The sequence below is a fragment of the Dromiciops gliroides genome, chromosome 1, assembly GCF_019393635.1.
Source record: "Dromiciops gliroides isolate mDroGli1 chromosome 1, mDroGli1.pri, whole genome shotgun sequence".
Taxonomy (NCBI): domain Eukaryota; kingdom Metazoa; phylum Chordata; class Mammalia; order Microbiotheria; family Microbiotheriidae; genus Dromiciops; species Dromiciops gliroides.
In genome coordinates this window covers 25,688,833-25,711,866 of record NC_057861.1, presented here as the reverse complement: position 1 = coordinate 25,711,866, position 23,034 = coordinate 25,688,833, and the positions used below count along the sequence as shown (strand labels likewise).

Genomic DNA, 23,034 nt, shown 5'->3' with positions numbered 1-23,034 from the left:
ATGACCCTGCCCAAGAGGGAGCTGGATGAGCTAAAGCCATGGATTGAGAAGACAGTGAAAAGGGTACTGGGTTTCTCAGAGCCCACAGTGGTCCTGGTAGCATTAGATTGTGTAGGAAAGGGTATGGATAAGAAGAAAGCAGCTGATCACTTGAAGCCTTTGCTTGCTGATTCTACCCTTGAGTTCATCAACAAACTGTTTGAGGTAGTGGAGCAGGGCTACAGTTCCAAGCTTTGCTTGTCTAGAAGTGACAGGAGTAAAAAACGGGACTTGAAGGAGGTGTTTGGTGAGGACTCAGAGATATCTAAGGAGTCGTCAGGCTAGAAGAGGTACATAGCAAAGCTGGAGGAGGAGGAGCCACAGGAGGGGCACCCAGAGGTCATTCCTGGACCACCATCTGAGAGGGAAGGCAAACTGACTAAATTACTGACACAAGAAATGATGGAGGCAACCAGCAAGTCGATTGAGGAAAGGAAAAAACAGTTGAGCTTCATTAACCCTCCTCCCAATCAGAGCAGTTTCCAATTGGCAATATTCTTCAGCTTTCTCAGGCTGCCATCTTGATGAATGACGCTATTGGAAAGCAGCTGAACTCCAAGCTTGAATCCGGGCTCAGCTGGCATTGAAACCAGGACTCAATGGCAATGCCAACACGATTGGATTGGCTACCCTTCATGCTATGGGTACTGGTCCCCAGAAAGTCGAGCTGAAGGACAGGACAAAGCCTACCCCCCTGATGCTGGATGAACAAGGCCTCATAGTAGACGTTAAAGGCAAAGAGATTGAGTTGACCCATCGAATGCCGACCCTCAAGGCCAACATGCACAATCTGAAGAGGGGACAGTCCAGGAAAAAGCTCAAAATGAAGTCAGAGGAAGACATGGCATCCAACACATTTTTTGATCCCCGGGTCTCTATTGCACCTCCCCAGCATCAGAAACAAACCTTCAAATTCCATGACAAGGGAAAATTTGAAAAGATTGCCCAGAGAACACGGACAAAGGCTCAGTTAGAGAGGCTGCAAGCAGAGATCTCACAGGCAGCCAAAAAAGCTGGCATTCAAACTTCCACCCAGCCAAGGCTCAAAGAAGGAGAGATTCCTGATATTGAATGGTGGGACTCCTACATCATCTCCAGTGGTTTTGACCCTAGTGGAGAAGATACCCAGAAAGAGAACTATTTTGGCATCACAAACCTCATAGAGCCTCTAGCCCAGCTAGATCCTCCAGTGGACAGGAACAAGCCATTGGTGCTGGGGGTGTACCTCACCGAGAAGGAACAGGAGAAACTTAGAAGGCAGACACGGAAGGCAGCTCAGAAGGAGCAAGAAGAGAAAGTCAGGCTGGGCTTCATGTCTCCTTCTGAACCCAAAGTCAGATTATCCAACTTGCTGAGAGTCTTAGGGATGGAAACTGTTCAAGACCCCACAAAAGTGGAAGCCCACGTCAGAAACCAAATGACAAAAAGATGGAGAGCACATGAAGAAGCCAATGCTGCCCGAAAACTAACAGTAGAAGAGAGAAAGATGAAGAAAATAAAAAGGCTAAAGGAAGACACTTCACAGGGGGTACACATATCTGTATATAGAGTTCGAAATTTGAGTAACCCAGCCAAGAAGTTCAAGATCGAGGTCAATGCCAAGCAGCTGTACCTGTCAGGGATGGTGGTTCTTCACAAGGATGTCAATGTGGTGGTGGTCGAAGGGGGTCCTAAGGCACAGAAAAAATTCAAGCATCTTATGCTGCACAGGATACGATGGGATGAACACACATCTAAAACGAAGGGAGATGGTGATGACTCTGATGAGACTGTGAAAAAACCCAACGCGTGTGCATTGTTGTGGGAGGGCACAGCCAAAGGTCAGAGTTTTGGAGAAATGAGGTTCAAACAGTGCCCTACAGAGAACATGGCCAGGGAGCATTTCCAACAGCATGGGGCTGAACATTACTGGGACCTTGCACTGAGGGAATCCCTGTTGGAGTCCACCAACGGAGATGACTAGAGTCCCCACCCATTCTTCTCCACTGCCTTTGTGCTTCCAACTTCTGTTTATTCCTCCAGCCCACCCTGTGTCTGCGCTTGTGTGCACACATGTGCTTGTGTATCAGTGTGGGCCCAGGTGTCCATGCACACACAAGTGTGTACATGTGTGAGAGATCTACAAAAGCTGTACCAGGAAGAACTATCAGCAAACTGACCTGTTCTCCAGTCAGTCTGGTGCTGCCTTCCTTTCCCTTCCCATTTATATGATTAAGACTAATTTTTAAAAGGAAACTCAGCTTACACTCCTTCCCCTAAGAGGAGTTGAACTCTTAGCCCACCTCCTCATTTAATGCCTACCGATCAGCATTGCCATTCACTTGTCAAGGGAGGTCCCCATTATTTACTATCAGGAAAGCAGACCTGAATCTAAATTAGCCTGAATGTTCCCCTGTTGTCTTTGATCACTCAGATTGACCACTGACCTCAATGTATTGATTATTTGCTGGTTTATGTTAATAAATAGACTTTCATACCCAGAACTTTGCCTCTTGGAATTTTATTTGCCACACATAATGATCACATTTATACTTTGATCCTTGACTCCTGCAAATTGTCAGCATCCACAGAGCTAGCATTTGCACTTGGCATTTACACTATCCTTTACACTAGCTTTGCACTTGACAAAGCACTTGGTACATGTTAATCCTGCTCCTCACAACAACTCAGAGATATATGCTATTCTTGTCTTCATTTTTCAAATGAGAAAACTGGGGCACAGAGAGGTTGTGACTTTCCTTGGTTATACAGCTAGTAAGGGGTCTGAGAGAGTAATCCAACTTAGGTCTGGCTCCAAGGCCTGTATTCTATCCACTGTGCTTCCAAGTTCAATACATGCGTCTAATATCTATCTATATCTATGTGTAGATAGAGATGTATAGATATAGTGTCCATTTATAGGGATTCCACAAGGAGCCATCCAAAAGCTCTACTTCCCTGGGAAAGCATCTTGATCACTCCAGAAAAAGAACTTCCAGAATCTACAAGTTATACCCTTTGCTCTGAGAAAAGCCTTGAGTTGCTGAATGTTAAAAGTGCCGAATAACACAAAAGAATGATGATATTGAAGTGGACATTATTGATCGGCCACTCCTAAATTTGAAGTCAGTGGTAGAAGTACATAAGAAGAGGTAGGAACAAAAATTTAAATTAATGCAACTGGAGAAGAATTTAGATAGATAGATAAATAGATAGATAGTGTGGTAAAAATTATTTGTGGTAAAGATTAATATCGGAAGTTTTAGCTGAATCATTTGAGAGATTGTACATGCTACCGAAGTGGCTTTTGAAGGACCTCCCTTTTGGGGAGGAGCATGCTAGGAACTTATGGGACCCCAACTTAAAAGTGAGGGCAAGAATGGAAGTTCTCTCTCTCTGGCAGCAAACTTCGCAACAACGGAGCAGGATTGAAAGGGGTGCACGTGGTTTGGTGTTCAGTCTTTTCAGGGGTTCGTGGTCTGGCGGCAGTTTGGGATTCAGTGAATTTTATAAAGGAATAGACTAAGTTTAGATCTAAAATTATTCATTTGTATTTCTCCTTCCTTATTTCCCTAATTGGTTTCAGCTCTTGTTGTCTAATTAATTCCCAAGCAATAAAAAAAACCTGATCCCTCGCAGATTAAAGCTCAGTGACTCCTTTTTCTTATTGGTCTGTGATATACATGCATACATACATACATACATACATACATACATACATACATACATACATACATATATTTATATTTATATAATGGGAAAGTTTAAAGGGGGAGATTAATGCTCTGTATATCCAATTGGGCTCTCACAATAGATAAATGATGAGGCTTTATTTTATAATTGACCGGAAGCATCTAGATGGCCCAGTGGATAGCCTGCTAGTCCTAGAGTGAGGAAGATTTGAATTTCAATCTGGTCTCAGAGTCTTTCTAACTGTGTGATCCTGAGCATTTGAACTTTGTTTGCCTTGATGCAAATTAAAAGGCCCATTAGGATGCTGATAGTATTCCAGTGGCAAAAACACTCCAATATCTTTGCTAAGAAAACCCCATGGACAGTGCTGGTGTGCTATGGTCCATGGGGTCACAAAGAGTTGGATATGACTGAACAACAGTAAAAATGCAATTAATACAAATCCATATTGACCTAAAAGCGTTAGAAGAAATGGATAAGGACAGCAATTATATTAGTCTGTAACACAGTGGTTGATTTCACGGAATGAGATGCTACCAGAACCATTTGAATTACAGAATTCACACCACTCTCCCCATCAGTACAATAGAACAATCTGTCCTTCATCTCTTGTCATTTAGAAACATCTTGGCTTAGGCTAGTGGAGCTCATTTGGGGTTGATCCTGTTGCATTGAGGAAAATTAAGTTAAATGCTGTATCATTTCATTACGCATATGAATTTGTAATATTGTTTTCACTGCTCAAAGGACCATCTCTTCTGTGAAGTTAAAGAGAAACCCTTTCTAGACCATTCTAGCTGAGGAATGTCATCCCATTCCAGCCTCTCCCAAGGCCTGGGTTGGGCCCTTCCGTTTCCCCTATCAACAGAAGCCGACCTCACAGAGCTAGCCCATGCTACTAGCAGTAATCATTGCATCCTTGCTCCCCTCATCCAAGTTTGGGCTAGGAGAAACCTAGCCAGAGAAATCTTGAATGGAATAGTTTCCCTCACCCAGATTTCTAGAGGCTGCTTGAATGTCAGTTTACATCCCTCCCCCATCCCCCAGCAAGAGGAGGCATAAACTCATCACAGCTCTTCCTTAAAGATCCAGTCATCAGGGTGTCCATTCACTTGTCGGGGAGGTCCCAGCCCCTGTATATAAGGAAGGCAGACTTGGACGTAGAGTAGCCCGAGAGAGCCTCTCTCTGCTCCTTTGGGATCTTTGGTCAGAGAGACAGACAGACAGAGAGAGAGACCGAGAGGCCGAGAGACCGAGAGGCCGAGAGACCGAGAGACCGAGACCGACCCTGAGACTATTGACCTTAATTTCTTCATTGAATCTGGTCAGTGTCGGGGCTCTTAAAGGGTACCCCGCCTACAGATTGCAGCCGGCTCAGAAGGGGTCTCAGGGCCACCCAGGCAAACATGGCAGCCTCCAGCAAGTCCGGAAAGCTGCGGATCCCCAAAGTTGCAAAGGTGAAAAACAAAGCCCCTGCTGAAATACAGATCACAGACGAACAGCTTTTAAGAGAAGCCAAAGAGAGAGAGCTTGAGCTTCTGCCGCCCCCTCCTCAGCAGATCATCACAGGTGAAGAAGAACTTAGTGATTATAAACTAAGGAAAAGGAAGACTTTCGAGGACAATCTCAGGAGGAACCGAACTGTGATCAGTAATTGGATCAAATACGCCCAATGGGAAGAGTAGCTGAAAGACATTCAAATGTCGACTGCGGAAACTTCACGCTCTGGCTAAGATATGCGGAGATGTGGAGCAAGACTGCAGCTTTATCTGAAGTTGTTTCCACATTGATTACATTCATAAGGTTTCTCTCCAGTGTAGATTCTCTGATGGAAAATGGTTTCAGAAAAACCTGGAAAGATTTATGTGAAGATGCATAGTGAAGTGAACAAAACTATGGGAACATGGTACACAATAACAACACCACTGTTGAATGAAAAACTATGAATGGGTTAGTTATTCTTAGGAATATAATGATCCAAGACAATTTCAAATGTCTAATGATTCAAGCATTCTATCAACCTCCAGAAAAAGAACTGATATTGCTTGAATACAGACTGAAGCATGCTATTTTTCACTTTCTTTTCTTCGAATCTTCTTATACAAAATGATTAAAATTTAAATGTTTTACATAATTGCACATGTATAACATATATTTGATTCCTTATCATTTCAAGGAAAGGGGAATAAAATTTGAAACTCAAAACTTCAAATTAAAATGTTTATTTTTTAAAATATAGCCTTTCTGAAGTCATCCTGCTTTTCATTTCTTATAGCACAATTATATTCCATCACCATGATGTACCACAGCTTGTGTAGCCATTCCATAATTGCCAGACATTCCCTTGATTTCCAATTCTTTTTTTAAGTAAAAGTATTTTATTATTTTCCAGTTACATGTAGAGATAGCTTTCAGCATTCATTTACATAAGATTTCCAGTTTCCAATTTTTCTCCCTCCCTCCCTTCCCTCCCCCCATGCCCCAGACAGCAGGCAATCCGATATAGGTTTTATATATATATATACACACACACACACACATATATACATATATATATGTATGTATGTATGTATATGTTTTATCTATAACTATATATAGATAGATAGGTTATACATATAGGTTAAGTATATGTATATACACACATGTGCACACATGTACACATATGTACAGATACATATACATATATGTACACTTATACATATACACACATATATAACAACATTAAACATATTTCTGCATCAGTCATGCTATAAGAGAAGAAACAGAGCAATAAGGAAAAACCTCAAAATATAAAAACAACAGCACCCAAAACAAAAGAAATAATATGGTTCCATCAGTATCCATATTACATAGTTCTTTTTCTCTGGATTTGGAGAGCCTTTTCCATCAAGAGTCCCTTGGAACTCTTTCGTACCACCGTATTGGTGAGAAAAATCCAGTCCATCACAGTTGATCAATACACAATATTGATGATACTATGTATAATGGTCTTCTGGTTCTGCTCATCTCACTCATCATCAGTTCATGCAAGTCCTTCCAGGTTTCTCTGAACTTCTCCTGATCATCGTTTCTCACAGCACAATAGAATTCCATTACATTCATATACCACAACTTGTTCAGCCATTCCTCAACTGATGGGCAACCCCTCAATTTCCAATTCCTTGCCACCACAAAAAGAGCAGCTATATATATTTTTGAACATGTGGGTCCTTTTCCCTTTTCTATGATCTCCTTGGGGAAAAGACCCAAAAGTGGTATTGCTGGATCAAAGGGTATACACAGCTTGATAACCCTTTTGGGCATAGTTCCAAACTGCTCTCCAGAATGGTTGGATCGGTTTACAGCTCCACCAACAATGAATTAGTGTTCCAACTTTTCCACAGCTTCTCCAACATTTATTGTTTTCCTTTTTTGTCATATTAGCTAATCTGACAGGTGTCAGGTGGTACCTGAGAGTTGTTTTAATGTGCATCTCTCTAATCAATAGTGATTTAGAGCATTTTTTCATATGGGAATAGATAGCTTTGATTTCTTCATCAGAAAATTGCCTGTTCATATCCTTTGACCATTTCTCAATTGGGGAGTGACTTGGATTCTTATAAATTTGATTCAGTTCCCTATATATTTTAGAAATTAGACCTTTATCAGAAGTATTGGCCATAAAAAATTGTTTCCCAGCTTTCTGCCTCCCTTCTAATTTTGGATGCATTGCTTCTGTTTGTACAAAATACGTTTTAATTAGTTAATTATTTTTTTTAATTTAGCAACAAACATTTATTTTATTTTCCAGTTACATGTAAGGGTAGTTTTCAACATTCATTTTCATAAGATTTAGAGTTCCAAATTTTTCTCCCTCCCTCCCCTCCCCCCTCCACAAGATCGAAATCAGGTTATATATGTACAATCCACAAGTGTTCTTTTTATCAGTTCTTTCTATAGCAGTGCATAGTACGCTTCCTCATTAGTTCCTTGGGATTGTCTTGGATCATTGCACTGCTGAGAGTAGTTAAGTCATTCACAATTGCTCATTGAACAATACTGCTGTCACTACGCACAATGTCCTCCCAGCTCTGCTCACTTCACTATACATCGATGTTCATTAGTCTTTCCAGGTTTTTCGGGGATCATCCTGTTTGTCATTTCCTGTAGCACAAGACCATTCCACTACAATCATATAACACAGCTTTTTCCATCATTCCTCAATTGATGAGCATTCCCTTGATTCTCAATTCTTAGCCTCCACCAAGAGTTGCTATAAATATTTTTTGTACAATTTCCCCCCCTTTTCTCTTTTTCATGAGTACTATTGTTACCTATTTCCCTTCCATCCTATTCCCTTCCCCATGATGTTTATTCTATTATCCATCTTCTTTCATCCTATCACTCTTCAAAAGGGATTTGCTTCTGTCTGTTCCCTCCTCCATTTTACCCTTTCTTCTTTTCCCCCTCTCTCTTTATCCCCTTCCCCTCTTATTTTCCTGCAGGGTTAGAGAGATTACTCCACCCAATTGAGTGTATACATTATTCCCTCCTTGAGCCAATTCTAATGAGATTGAGGTCTTTGAGCCAATTCTGATGAGTGTTAGGCTCATTTACTGCCCAGATTAAACATATTACTCCACCAAGTTGGGTGTGTGTGTTAATTCCTCCTTGAGGGAGCTCTGATGAGTTTAAGGTCTTTGAACCTTTTCTGATGAGTGTAAAATTCATTTACTGCCCTGCTTCTCTCCCATCTCTTCCCCCACTCCATAAGCCTTTTCCTGTTTCTTTCATGTAGAATTTCACTTCTGCCCTTCCCCCTCCCCCAGTGAATTCCCTTCCCCCTCCTCAATTTAACCCTGAAGATGTTATCACCTAGCTAAGTGACACAGTGGACAAAGCATTCCCCCTGGACCCAGGGGGATCCCAGCCCAAACCTGGCCTCAGACACATGACAGTCACCCACTGTATGACCCCAGGTATGTCCCCCAGCTCCAACTTTTTATGGTTCTCTAGGGTCTTGTATTTGAAAGTCAAATTTACCATTCAGTTCAGGTCTTTTCATCATAAATATCTGAAAGTCTTCTTTTTCATGAAAGTCCCATTTTTTCCACTGAAAGATTATGCTGAGTTTTGCTGGGTAGGTAATTCTTGGTTGTAATCCCATTTCCTTTGCCCTCTGGAATATCATATTCCATGCCCTCTGGTCCTTTAATGTAGAAGCTGCTAGATCTTGTGCTATCCTGACTGGGGCTCCACAGTACTTGAATTCTTTCTTTTTGGCAGCCTGCAATATTTTCTCCTTGACCTGAGAGCTCTGGAATTTGGCTATAATATTCCTAGGAGTTTCCCTTTTGGGAGGTGATCGGTGGATTCTTTCAATTTCTATTTTAGCTTCTTCTAGAATTTCAGGGCAATTTTCCCTGAGAATATCTTGGAAGATGGTGTCTAACCTCTTTCCTTGATCATGGTTTTCAGGTAGACCAATAATTTTCAAATTATTTCTCCTAGACCTATTTTCCAGGTTGGCAGTTTTTCCCAGAAGATATTTCACATTGCCCTCTATTTTTTTTATTCATTTGGATTTGCTTTATTGTGTCTTGGTTTCTCATAAAGTCACTGGCTTCCATTTGTTCCATCCTAATTCTTAGGCAATTATTTTCATCAGAGAGTTTTTGCACCTCCTTTTCCCTTTGGCCAATTTGACTTTTCAAGCTGTTGACTTTTTTCTCATGTCTTTCCTGCATCACCCTCATTTCTCTTTCCAATTTTTCCTCTATCTCTCTAACTTTATCTTCAAAGTCCTTTTTGAGCACCTCTATGGCCTGAGACCAATTCATATTTTTCTTGGAAGCTTTAGATATAGGGGTCCCGATGTTGACTTCTTCCTCTGAGGGTGACCCTCGGTCTTCCTTGTTACTGAAGAAACTTTATATGGTCCTCACCTTTCTGTCGGCTCATCTTGCCTTTCTTTTACTTGACTTTTAGCTCCTTAAAGTGGGGAACTGTTTCCAGGCTGCAGTATCCCAAGCTTCAGAAGTCCCAGGTGGTATGATTTAAGGAGAATCAGGTTCTTCACTCACCTGGCCTGTTCCCTGGTCCTTAGATGACCCCAGACCAACTTGCTAATCAACCAGCTTTGTGTATTGTGGTTGTGAGCTCCCACGAGCCTGTGCCCCTCCCCCACCTGGGCCACTGTTACTCGAGCCTACCTCCTGGTTCTCAGCAGGGGTGTAAAATCCAAGTTCTGCTTTAGCACCACAATAGACCCCTGTAGTCTCCCCCCTGCCCAGGGCTCAGCCCACTAACCAGATTGTGAGCTTAGTTCCAGACAACACTGGCCCTTCAGCTGATTCAGAGGCTCTGGGGGTCTCCTTCTCTGGTAGGCCTTCCTGGGACTGGATCTGTGTCAGGGTGACTGTGGGGTTGGGCTCAACTCCTGTATTAGCACAGCAGCTCCCTCCTTCTGATCTTCCAAGCTGTTCTTGGTTAGAAGATGATTTTAGCACATTCTTCTGTGAGTTTTGCTGCTCCGGGCATTTTCCTATGGCGTTATTATCAAAACGTTTTAATTTAATGTAATCGAAATAATACATTTTGCATTTCACAATATCCTCTATCTCTTGTTTGGTCATAAACTGTTCTCCTTTCCAAAGATCTGAAAGGTAGACTATTCCTTCCTCTCCTAATTTACCTATGTTATCACCTCTTATGTCTAAATCACGTACCCATTTTGACCTTATTTTAATATAAGGTGTAATATGTCGGTCTATGCCTAATTTCTTCCACACTATCTTCCAGTATTCCCAGCAGTTTTTGTCAAATAATGAGTTCCAATCCCAGAAGCTGGAGTCTTTGGGTATATAAAACACTACATTACTAAACAGCAAAGGACATTGAGAAAGAGCATTTGCAAGAAAAAGCTAAAGAAAAATATATCTGAAGAACTTATGAAAATTGTAGTCCACCTACAGAGAAAGAACTGATGTTATCTGAAAACAGACTGAAAGACAATTTTGTTGACAATTCCTTAATCTGAAGTTGTGTTATCTGTTTTCTCTCACGACCTAGATAATGTAGAATTGTTTTCCATTACTACTCATGTATAATTTATGTTGAATTGTTTGAGTTCATAGGGTGGAGGTGGGAGAGGAAAGAGGAAGAGAAGCTGGAACACAAAGTTTAAAAAAAATTATGTCAAAATTTGCTTTTACATGTAATTTGGAAAACAAAAGTCTTTAAAAAAGAGAGGGGAATATCAAGAATGGTTAAGGAAAAAAATAGCTGAAGAACATGAGAGAAAACCAAAGGAAAAGGTAAAAGAAAAGCAGCAGCTTGCTAAACAACAGGAAAAAAAAAGAAATTTCTGAAAAGAAGTTCAAGGAATGGCTACAAAATGTGAAAAACAAACCTCATCTCATTCCAAGGAGCTATGGTTATGGCAATGGGAAACTGACAGGTTTCTACAATGGAACTACCTGTCTGCCCACTGCCAAGCATTTATAATCCAATCCGATAGAAGCCTATTCACATCCCCCCACCTAAGGAATCCAAAACTGTTATTACGGTGAAGAAGAGCAAAAGACCTACGTCCAGTCAGCCGTACAGGTCCTCATCTTTGGTCTTTCATAAAAACAAGGACAATCTTTGCCTTGGAACTCTGTCCAGAATACAAAGATAGTATATGGACCAAATAGCCTAAATGTTAAAATACCCACTTAAAATAAAAACCTAGAACTATGTTTGTTACTCATTATTAGCTCAATATTTTGTGTGATGATTTACCAGTTATCATTTTTGTATTTGTCAGTAGGAACCTTCAAGTTAATTAAGGGAGATATTTGCACATTTTTATTCTTTTTATGCATGTTTCAAGGTTGTGTGTTTGTAAAATTAGCATCTATGCATGCAATTAAGAAATGTTTGTAATTAACATGTCTATAACTATTCTGTAACACCAATAAGATCAAAGATTGTTCCTGTGTTCTTGCACAATGTATGTTCTTAGGATTATGTATAGCAATGTAATTAGAATAATAAATCTTGAAACAAATCATTTTAAACTGATTATTCCAGGTAACCCTTAGAAGAATTTTTATAGAATTCCATTTTATGGGAATCAGAAAATGGGGTTGGTGATTTTACTGTTTTCTACAAAAATTTCGTTGGAAAAAACAGACCACCAACCAATATTTAGTATAATTATGAAAACAGGATGATAAGAATCCCGAGTTTTGTGAAAAGAGGTAACTCACAGTAGTGAGGGAAGAGTAATTTAGCTTTAGATCCAAGATAGTACTTTGGAAAAAACAGTAATTTATATTTAAACTTAGTTTAAATAATGTTTGTTTCCTACAATGATGTTGTTTTTTAAAATCTACTCCCACAAAACCTGTGTCCCAGAATCATTCATTTTTACTGTGTAAAAGGAAGTAAATACAGATCTTTTTTTGCAAAGTCTGATATCAATGATCTTACTGATAAATAAATTGAAACCAAGGGTGGTACCAAAGGGTCATTTTAAAAAATAGCCACAGTTTCAATAAAATTTAAAACGTAAAAAAAAATGCTAATATGGGACAGATAGGTGGTACAGTGGATAGAGTACTAGCACTGAAGTCAGAAGGACCCGAGTTCAAATATTAGGCAAGCCACTATTCCCGCGCACACACACACACGCAAAAAGAAACAAAGAACAATAAAAAATGGAAATCAAATAAATGCCCATCAAGGGGGGAATGGCTAAAAAAAACCCTGGTATATGATAGTGATGGAATATTATTGTGCTATAAAAAAGGCAAGCAGGAAGACCTCAGAAATGATTGGAAAGACATGTATGAAATGATGTACAGCGAAGTGAGCAGAATCAGGAGAACGTTGTGCAGAGTTACAGCAATATTGTTTGGTGAAGAAGTGCGAATGATTTGACTATTCTCAAAAATACAATGATCTAAGGCAATCCCAGAAGACTATGGATGAAACATATTATGAACCTACAAAGAAAGAACTCATACGGATGGAACGGTGTCCCATTTTACACTTGGTTTCATTTTTTTTTCTTTGACTCGTTTCCTGATACAAAACGGCAAATATGGTAAAACTTTGCATAATCCTACCTGTATAACACATTACTTACTGCATCAGGGAGGGCTGCGAGGAGGGTGCGAAAGAGGGATATAAATTGTAAACCAAAACTATAAATAAAAAATGTTTATTTAAAAAACGAAATTTATTACACAAAAATCACATCTTGTTTTAGCTAGTACTTACGTTAAGCCAATGCCATTTCTTTTACCTTTGTTTGTTTGTTTGTTTGTTTTTGGCAGGGCAATAGGGGTTAAGTGACTTGCCCAGGGTCACACAGCTAGTGTCAAGTGTCTGAGGCCGCATTTGAACTCAGGTCCTCCTGAATCCAAGACCGGTGCTCTCTCCACTGCGCCACCTAGCTGTCCCCCCCAATGCCTTTTCATCCCCAAATTCAGTATTACAGAAATGGTGTTGCTTTGAGTTGCTCCATGAGGAAACAAAAGACTTGGACGGGGTGTGCATCAAGGTTCTGTCTGGTCCAGGTCTTGTTCTGGGTATTACTGGGCAGCGTGCTCTTCCTGCTGCTGTTCCTTCCAAAGTTTGGCCGTGGCCAACAGTTTGAGGTTGGGCTGGTTTGCTGCATCATCTGGGAAGATGTAATGGTAGTACTCTTCCCAGCCAGAATCAGACCCATCTTCTGCCTGTACTTTTCTCCTCTTCTTAACTCTCACTGGAGTGAGTTTGTCCACTCTGTCCTTTTGAGATTGAGTTCCAAATTCACCTTCAAAGTTTCTCCAGGATTCTAACAACAGGAGTCTTTTTTCCTTCTCTTCGCCTTGTCTCATTGTCTGGTTGGCTTCTTCATAAATCTGTCTGCATCGAGTTAAGGCTTCTTCATTTTCTGCAGATAGCTCAAACTGGGCAAAACTGATCCATACCTTAACATGGTGTGTCCGCTGCAGCAATCTCCGGTAGAGGCTTCTCGCTTTTTCAGATCCTTGTTGCTGCTGGCTTTCGAAATCTATATAGGATTTCCAGAGAAGCTCGGGCATGTCTAAGCCTGGCTGGCCAATGGCCAACTCGTAGATGGCCCGGGTTCTGTCGATGTCGCCAAGAATTGTCTCTAACTCAGCAAAGTTGATCCACGAAGGGCAATGTTCTGGGGCAAATTCCAGGAACTTTTCATAAAGTTTCCGGCACCGGTCAAATTCCCGAAGCTGCAGCTCCAATCCAATGTAGTCTTTAAACAGTTTCTTTTTGGGACACTTGCCAATGGATGTGCCCAAAGCTCTTCTGGCCAGTGGCAGGTTTTTCTGCCTCATTTCAAACTGGGCATACAGCAGCCACAGTTTAGCAAACGTGAACTCTTTGTGAGGAATCAAGTTCAGACAAGCTTGATATACCTGTCTGGTCCAGTCCAGATCCTTTGCCTCCAGCTCTTCATAGAGTGCTTAGTTGATCCAGAGGTAGATGTAGCGTTTCCAGTGCCTCTTCTCGGAGGTGGGTGGCACGTTGGCGATGGCTCTTTCATACACCTCTCTCACAGTGTCTGGTTCCTGCGTGTGGCTTTCCACCAAGCGCAAATAATCAAACCAGGCATCGTAATTGTGGGTATCAGCCCTCACCTGCTCTTCATACTGGAATCTCCGTTTGCTCACAACGATGTCTTCAATACCTGGCCTCTCTCCAAACTTCTTTTCGAACATTGTGTAATGTTTAGAGAGCTCTTGGGCCGCCTGCCTCGAAATCCGGGCCAGGGCATACTTGTAGATCACTCGTGCCCTTTCCAATTCTTTCTGATTCTCTTCAAACTTCGCGAAGGCCACAGAGATGTTCGTCCATGGCCTCCTCTCCAAAGAATTCCACAGCTCTCTCATACACTTCCCTGGCCTGAGCAGAGTAGCCACGTTTTTCTTCAAAGCGGGCATACTTGATCCAGTTCTTGACATCAGGGTGCACCAGGACAAATCTTTGGTAAAAGCCCGGGGCCCGATCCACCTCTTTATACCTCAGTTCAAAGTTGATGTAGGAGTGCCAGGCTTGCTCCTCGGGCTGCCATTCCATCCAGCGTTCAAAAACTTGGCGGCCTCCAGCAATATTTCCCAGCATCTCCTCCATATAAGTGTACTTGTACCACAACTGGCTGACCCGGGGCAGAATTGTGACAGCCCGATCCCAGATGTTCTGGGCGTGGTTTACCTGTCGATTCTTCATTTCCATCTCCGCGTATCTTAGCCAGAGCGTGACGTTTCGGTAGTCGACATCTAAGGCCCGATCATATATGAAACGGGCTCTTTGAATTTCTTTCAGCTTCTCTTCCAATTGGGCGTATTTGATCCAGTTACTGATCACAGTTCGGTTCCTCCTGAGATTGTCCTCGAAAGTCTTCCTTTTCCTCAGTTTATAATCACTAAGTTCTTCTTCACCTGTGATGATCTGCTGAGGAGGGGGCGGCAGAAGCTCAAGCTTTCTCTCTCTTTGGCTTCTCTTAAAAGCTGTTCGTCTGTGATCTGTATTTCAGCAGGGGCTTTGTTTTTCACCTTTGCAACCCTGGGGATCCGCAGCTTTCCCGACTTGCTGGAGGCTGCCATGTTTGCCTGGGTGGCCCTGAGACCCCTTCTGAGCCGGCTCCAATCCGTAGGGGGTCGGGGGCGGGGTACCCTTTAAGGTCCCTGACACTGACCGGACTCGATGAAGAAATTGTCAATAGTCTCAGACTCTCTCGGTCTCCCTCTCTGTCTGACCAAAGATGCCAAGGGAGCAGGGAGAGGCTCTCTCAGGCTACTCTACGTCCCAGTCTGCCTTCCTTATATACAGGGGCTGGGACCTCCCCGACAAGTGAATGGCAACCCTGATGACTGGGTCTTTAAGGAGGAGCTGGGCTGAGTTCGTGCCTCCTCTTGCTGGGGGATGGGGGAGGGATGTAAACTGACATTCAAGCAGCCTCTAGCAATCTGAGTGAGGGAAACCATTCCATTCAAGATTTCTCTGGCTGGGTTTCTCCTAGCCCAAACTTGGATGAGGGGAGCAAGGATGCAATGATTACTGCTTGCAGTATTGGCTAGCTCTGTGAGGTTGCCTTCTGTTGATAGGGGAAACCGAAGTGTCTAACCCAGGCCTTTGGAGAGGCTTGAATGGGATGACATTCCTCATCTAGAATGGGCCAGAAAAGGGTTTCTCTTTAACCTTGCAGAAGAGTTGGTCTTTTGAGCAGTGAGAACAATAATACCATTTCATTATGCATATGAAATTGTAAAACATTTAATTTTCCTCAATGGAACAGGATCAACCCCAAATGAGCTCCACTAGCATAAACCATGGTATTTCTGGGTGCCAAGAGAGTCGAAAATAGGCTCTTCTCTTTCAGGAGAGGTGTGATTTCTATGAAAGAGACATATACTTCAGATGGTTCTGGTCAGTTCTCATCCCATGAAATCACTTACAGTATTCTAAAGTATTATAACTGGTATCTACCCCTATTTTCCCTCATCACAACCAGCAACTCTTTTATATTAGAAATTATTCCTAACAATGAGAGCTTCCTTGAAGTGGAATCATTTCTTCAAAAGGTAATGAATTCCCCATCACAGCAGATCTTTAAATGGAGGGAGGTTGAAGATGCCAATCCTGATTTGGGTAGGGATTGAACCACACAGCGCTTGAGATCCTTTCCAAGTGAGGATGGCCCTTTAGGACTTACAACTTTCTAAATTTTTGGTAAGATGTGGGCCTTACCTTTTAAAATTTATATTCAAATGCAGTAGATCTGGAGAAATATTTTCCCCATGTGGATTTGTTCAGCCCCTTAAATTTAACTGTGAGGTGTGTTATTACAATATTAAGTATACCTGAAAGTGCTACATAAAAATGAGTTATCATTTTATTAATAATAATCCATTCAACCTTTTGATGGGAAATTTGTGTTCCATTATAAAGAGATCTGCCTTTAAAATTGAGTCTATAACCTAAGTTTATCTAAATTATAAGAAGTTATTTTTCTAATCACTTTGGTGATACTAATTCACTTAATTGAACATTAACAGCATTAGGAAATCCATATACAGCTTGGGAAGTGTGAATCCTAAACTCTTAGTACTGGTTTAGCCTCAAAGTATGCTGTGTTAAGTATAATCAATCACTGCTGGTAAAGTTTCTCACTCTAGAGACCAGAGATTCTTACAAATATTTCTGAAATGTGGGTAGGCACAACTACCAGGTGCTTATTTAAGCCACCTTGCAAGAAATTAAAAAGTCAAAGCTCCAGAAAATTCTTAGGGCAGTGTTATATAATGGGTAGGGATATATATTTATCTTCTCTCTTTGGAATTTCTAGTGCTCAACTAAAATTAAGTTACTATCCTGGAACCTGAGCATGAAGGTTAAATTTCAAGACCTTCAAATGTTGACACTCTGCCCAGATGTTAGTCTGCTACCCGAGTTGTGTACTCAGCACTAATTCTCAAACCGAATTCCTTCAAACTTTTTAAGATTGGGAAAAATGTCACTATCAGTTATATTCCCAAAGACCTTTTAAAAATAGTTATATCAATTTTTAACAATTAAATCTATAGTGCAGGAGAATCAAAATCTGACTCATCGCAACCATCCCATTTAAAATGAAACCAGAATTCGGTCAATTACACCTGAATCTATTTTCCCAAATGGTATCAAACATAATGCCTAAGTAAGAATTTCAACTATTTAGCATTATTCTTTTGTGATGTTTAAATTCTAAATTGTGGTCACCTTAAATCAAAAGCTTCTGCTCCAGTCTAGCCTAGAGTTCCAGCCTGGTTGGGTTCTTCCTGAAGTCCTCCTCCACGAGCCTGCTTTAATCAGGAACACCCTTTTGCAAGCTGTTTGTGGAAGCTTTTTTATACATCTGGAACAGAGACGGTCCTTACACCCTGCTTCAAGGTGATTGGTTGGCATCATCCAAATCCATTGTCTTTGAAGGTGTTCTCAAGTTGAGTTCATAGTCTAGTTTCTGAGAATTATACCTACTTAAGGGATAGCCAGGTGTGATTACAATCCAATTAACTTGAAGTAGGCTTAATCAGCAGTCAATCACTCTCACTTGATTCAATCAGTATAGATTAATCTACAGGTGGGTCTTCGAGTATCTGCTAAAATCCCATTATTTCATCACATTCCCCCCTTTGTTTCTTCTAGGAAGAGGTGTTCCTAGATGAAACAGTAAAAAAAATAATTAAGTCTTTGTAAGTCTTTTCTCAGTTCTCTTGTCTTCTTGGAGTGGTAAGATGTCATCAGGAGGAAGCTGGATTCTGGTCTGGAAAGCTGGATTCTGGTCTGGAAAGCTGGATTCTTCTTCTTTAACTGAATTGCTGGATTTTTTACTAAACCTTAGCATAGCGTTGTCAATGGTCAAATTTAGTACATTCCATTACACTTTACAAGGACCAATAGTTTCAAGTACTTCCCAAGGCCTATGTTTTTCAGCAAATTCACTTCCCCAAACTGAAAAGTACCAATCCCTCCTTTTACCATAATCCTCTAATTTACCATAATTTTCCTAAGGGGGAGAGCATCTGTAAGACCACTTTCTGATTCAGATTTGGGAGATATTTTGAAAAAATCAAATCTTAGTTTTATAACTGCTGATGGAGACATGTAAACCTCAAACATTTCTAGCAGAGTTTCAAGAACTTCTTGTTATCTCATTCTTATTGGTAAGCTCATTCTTACACACATGGTAAGACCCATAGTTCTCTATAATGTTTATCATTTTCTTTCGAACTTCTCAAAAATTCTGACCAAATTCTTATCCCTACCCTCTTACTTGCTGGCCTCTCATTCCCATCTCCCAAGTTGGAGCTTGGGAATTTCCAACTACCTAATAAAAAAGTCACTTGAAATGTCCCATATCACTTTTATTTCAGAAAACTTCTTCAAACCTTTCTCAACATGCTTAAATTTTCTCCATTAATATCCCTTTCTCTCTACTGCTCTGTTTCTGTCTTTTTGTCTGTCTCTCTACATAAATATATCTATCGACATACATATCAATATATGTATATATGTGTGTATATAAGATTGTATATATCTCTTTCCCCATATGTATGTGTGTATATATGTAAATATAAGCACGCACACATATGTGCCTCTAGTAGTCTGGAAATTCACACCTTTCTTATTTCCTTCACTTTCTGATCTTAAACATTCATCTTACTCACTCCATCCTGACATTCTTCACATCAAGCCATATGCTGGAATGTATTTACTCAACCGAATTTCGCTTTATAATTTTATTGTTTTATTCATAATTTTATTGCACATATTGTTGTTAAACCCAGTGACTTGCTCAAATTTTTACTTTCCCAGCTGTATACTTATTTCAACTCTGGTGATATTTTCCCCCAATGTACCTGTCACTCCTAAACACTGTCACTTGACTAGTCACAATTCAGACATTTTCTAGGAGACTAAATCACTTCTCTCATTCTCGAGGAAATTGATTTCCAATGTATTGAGGAAGATTGTGGGATACACCCCTCAAAAATCCACCAAAATATTCTTAGCAATTACAAAAGTCTTTAGGAGGCTTTGAGGGGCTTATACCCCTATGAAGCACAGGAGTAGGGTTCTGAGTTCTCTCAGCCTTTGTTAGCAAATTGGAAAAGGCTTGACTTGCTCATTTGAGACTTGAGGTCCACTGTGTAGGCCTCCATCAGTCTTGGACGACAATGGATCAGTGCCTTGAAGAGCCACAGGCTGTGCAGTCCAATATGGGAGCCTCAGCTCCTGAGTGACTTATAACAGGTAACTGCCGAATCCCGTGTTGGGTTGTGGAGCATGCAGCTGACAATAAAATTTGCCTTCTTGCTTGGAAGATTTGTACCTGAGCCTTTCTCTACCTTCTCTGGATCCGACCCCACAACACATTACAACTTTCCAAATACTGCAGTAAAACAGCACAATTTCAAACTGTTGGCCATGGTGATCAGAGGCATTCTCCATATACACATCATGCCAAGTCTTTTGTTTTGTCCTGGGGCATCTTAAAGCACCATCATTTTAGTTATACTGAATTTGGGGATGAAGAAGCATCTGCATAGCCTAAAAACTAGTTCTGTCAAAGCTAGATGGGATTTTTCTGTAACCAGTCTCTTAGGTCAGTATTGACTATGATCTCACTCTGGTAACCCTAAGATAATGTCATCCTCAAGAGGTGAGTTCCCCATAAACACCCAATCCTGGTTCAGCTGGCAGTGAAACAGGGACTCTATGGCAATGCCAACAGGGTTGGATGGGCCCCCCCTTCATGCAATGGGCACTGGTCCCCACAAAGTGAAGCTGAAGCAAGCCACAAAGACTACCCACGCCCTAACTCATGCTGGATGAACAAGACATAATAATAGATGCTACAGGACAGGAGATCAAGTTGACCCACCCATATGTCGACCCTCAGGGCCAACATTCATGGTCTGAAGCAGTAACAATTCAGGCATTAGTCCAAGAAGAAGCTCCTGCATGGTATGGCATCCAACACATTTTTGGATCCCTGGGTCTCCATTGCACCTCCCCAGCACCAGAGATGAACCTTTCACTTTCACAACAAAGGCAGATTGGAAAAGATTGTCCAGAGATCACAGACAAAAGCTCAGCTAGAGAAGCTGCAAGCAAAGATCTCACTGGCAACCTCCCCTCCCCCCACCATCAAAAATCCCCAACTGGCATTCAACCTTCAACCAAGCTCAGGCTCATTAAAGGAATAATGCAAAGAAGGAGATAATCCTGATTTTGAATGGGGGTGGGGGCACCCCTACATCATCCCCAGTGGTTTGGACGCTAATGGAGAAAGTGCCAAGAAAGAGAATGATGTTGGCATCACAAACCTTGTAGAGCATCCAGCCCAGCTAAATCCTCCAGGGGACAGGAGCAAGCCAGTGATGCTGAGGGTGTACCTCACCAAGAAGGAAGGCAAGAAACTTAGGAGGCAGACACAGGGCATAGCTCAGAAGGAGGGAGAGGAGAAAGCCAGCCTGGGCTTGATGCCTCCTCCTGAACCCAAAGTCGGATTGTCCAACTTGCTGAGAGTCTTAAGGACAGAAGCTCTTCAAGACCCTACAGAAGTGGAAGCCCATGTCAGAATGGCAACAAGGCCATTTTGGGGCAGCAGTGGCTTCTTCATGTGCTCTTCTCTCAGCAGAAAAGAGAAAGATCAAGGAACTGAAAAAGCTTAAGGATGACAGCATCAAAATTCATCAATAAAACTCTTTGGACAGACGAGGAAGTCTTATGGGAAAGAATAAAGATAGTAGGCAGAAGAAAAATGGCAGGTACATTTCTGCTTTTGTGCTAAGAACTTCCTAGGATGACAAGAGACACCATTGGTTTCTTAATCCTGGTTAGTGGCCCTGCCAAGAGTTCAGCACCCCTGAGAAGTCCAGGGCACTCAGTGTGCACACCAATGTGCTTGACATGCTTGCAAAGATAGTCCTCATGTTGAAGGAACACTTGCAAGGAGTTTCGAGTAGGATACATAGATACCTACATTAAGCTAATTGTTGATATCAGGCTTTCAGACATGTCTTTTCTGAAGAAACTATTCAGAGAGCTAGAAGCATCTGTGTCCTCATCCCACATGCCATAGCAAACTTTTGGAATAAAACATGGCCTCATCCTCTTTTAGAATAAGGGTTAGGATAAGTTGGATTAATTACCTCATCCCATTAAAGAAAGATGCTCTAGTCAGGAGCTCTTTATCCTGTGGGAGCACCTCTATGGAATCAAGCACCTTCGACTAATCTGTGCCCTGTTGGGTTTCTTCTACAATATAAAGCAATTTAAGAAGGCAGACCCCTGGAGGAAGATATCAAGAGAGCCCAGGCAAGGAGGGGGCTATTAGCCAGCCACACTTAGACATGCCAGAGGTGCTTTGCACAAGAGGCATGTTAAAAGGTTAAACTGTTTACATTCCTATATGGGAATATGCTATGTCTAACTCATAAGAATTACTCAGTATTAGGGCAGATAATAGACATATATTTAGACAGTGCACAGGTCGGAATTGATTAGGAAGGGATGATATTTGTAAAGCATATATTTTTCTTTATCTTTTTTGGGGGGTGGGGGGGTTGGACTTGTATACCATGCTTGGGGCTGAACAGTGTGTGGGCATCTGAGGCTGAATTTGGGCTCAGGTCATCTTGGGTCCAGGGCAGGTGCTTTGTCCACTGTGTCACCGAACTGCCCTATGATAACATCTTTAGGCTAAAATTGATTGGTGAGAGGAATTCATTGGGCGAAAGGGAAGGGGAAAGGTAGAATGGGTAAAATCCCACAAGAAAGGGTTTATGAAGTAGGTGAGTGATGAGGGAGGAGCAAGGCAATGAATGAACCTTCCACTCATCAGAATTGGCTCAAAGTCCTTGATCTCATCAGAGTTGGCTCAGGAGGGAATAACATACCCATTCATTGGGGTGGATTAATCTTTCTAACCCTGCAGGAAAGTAGGAGGGGATGGGGATAAGGAGGGAGTGGTGAAAGAAGGGAGGGCAGATTTAAGAAGGAGGCAGTCAGAAGCAAATCACTTTTGAGGAGGGATAGTTTGAAATAAGATAGAAAATAGAGCAAATATCATGGGGAAAGGAATAGGATAGAGACAAATAGTTAATAATAGTAACTGTGAAAAAACTTTGAAGCAGAGGCAAGCGTAATATAAGATGATGATGATGGATTGGATGAAGAGGGGGATTGATTGATGATGGGGAGAATGGATTGATGATGATAAAATGTATGGTACTTACTTTGGTCTATTTGGAAGAAAATTTGTTGTCAGGTATAAGGTACTATATAAATGTTATCTATTACTGTTGTTGCAAGAATCAACCTCATGAGTTTATCGTAAGGAAATCTCTCTTTAAAGTACTATGTAAATGTAGTTTACTATAAACAAAATGATGAGCAGAATGATAGTAGAAAAACACGGAAAAACCTACATGAGCTGATGCAATGTGAAATGTATTGTATACAAAATAACAGCAATACTATAAGATTATCTGCTGTGAATGACTTGCTTTTATTTTCAGCAATGCAATGATCCCAGACAACTCTGAAGGTCCTATGAAAAATGCAGTCCACATACAGAGAGAGAACTGATGGTGTCTGAATACAGATCGAATCATATTTTTCTTTGTTCCTTTATCTGAAGTTTTGTTTTTGTTTGTTTTCTTTCACAACCTGGCTAATGTGGAAATGTTTTGCTTGACTGCTCATGTATGGTGTATATGGAATTGTCTGAGTGGCTGGGGTGGGGGGGAGGAGGAAGAGAATTTGGAATAGAGTTTTTAAAAA

General features: G+C 41.2%; 2 protein-coding genes and 1 pseudogene across 2 annotated transcripts; 2 read left to right on the top strand and 1 right to left on the bottom strand.

Moving 5' to 3' along the window:
- Positions 1 to 2,002, top strand: LOC122744477 (U4/U6 small nuclear ribonucleoprotein Prp3-like). The gene is given in 3 exon segments (XM_043989982.1): positions 1 to 502; positions 505 to 576; positions 579 to 2,002. Coding segments are annotated over 3 exon segments (1,998 nt in total).
- An 11,236-nt stretch (positions 2,003 to 13,238) lies between these two features.
- On the bottom strand, positions 13,239 to 15,326 carry LOC122744468 (crooked neck-like protein 1). Its single transcript, XM_043989970.1, is given in 3 exon segments — positions 13,239 to 14,544; positions 14,546 to 15,183; positions 15,186 to 15,326. Coding segments are annotated over 3 exon segments (2,067 nt in total). The 5' UTR covers positions 15,309 to 15,326.
- Positions 15,327 to 19,530: 4,204 nt separating this feature from the next.
- On the top strand, positions 19,531 to 20,949 carry LOC122744458 (annotated as a pseudogene).
- Positions 20,950 to 23,034: the final 2,085 nt, after the last annotated feature.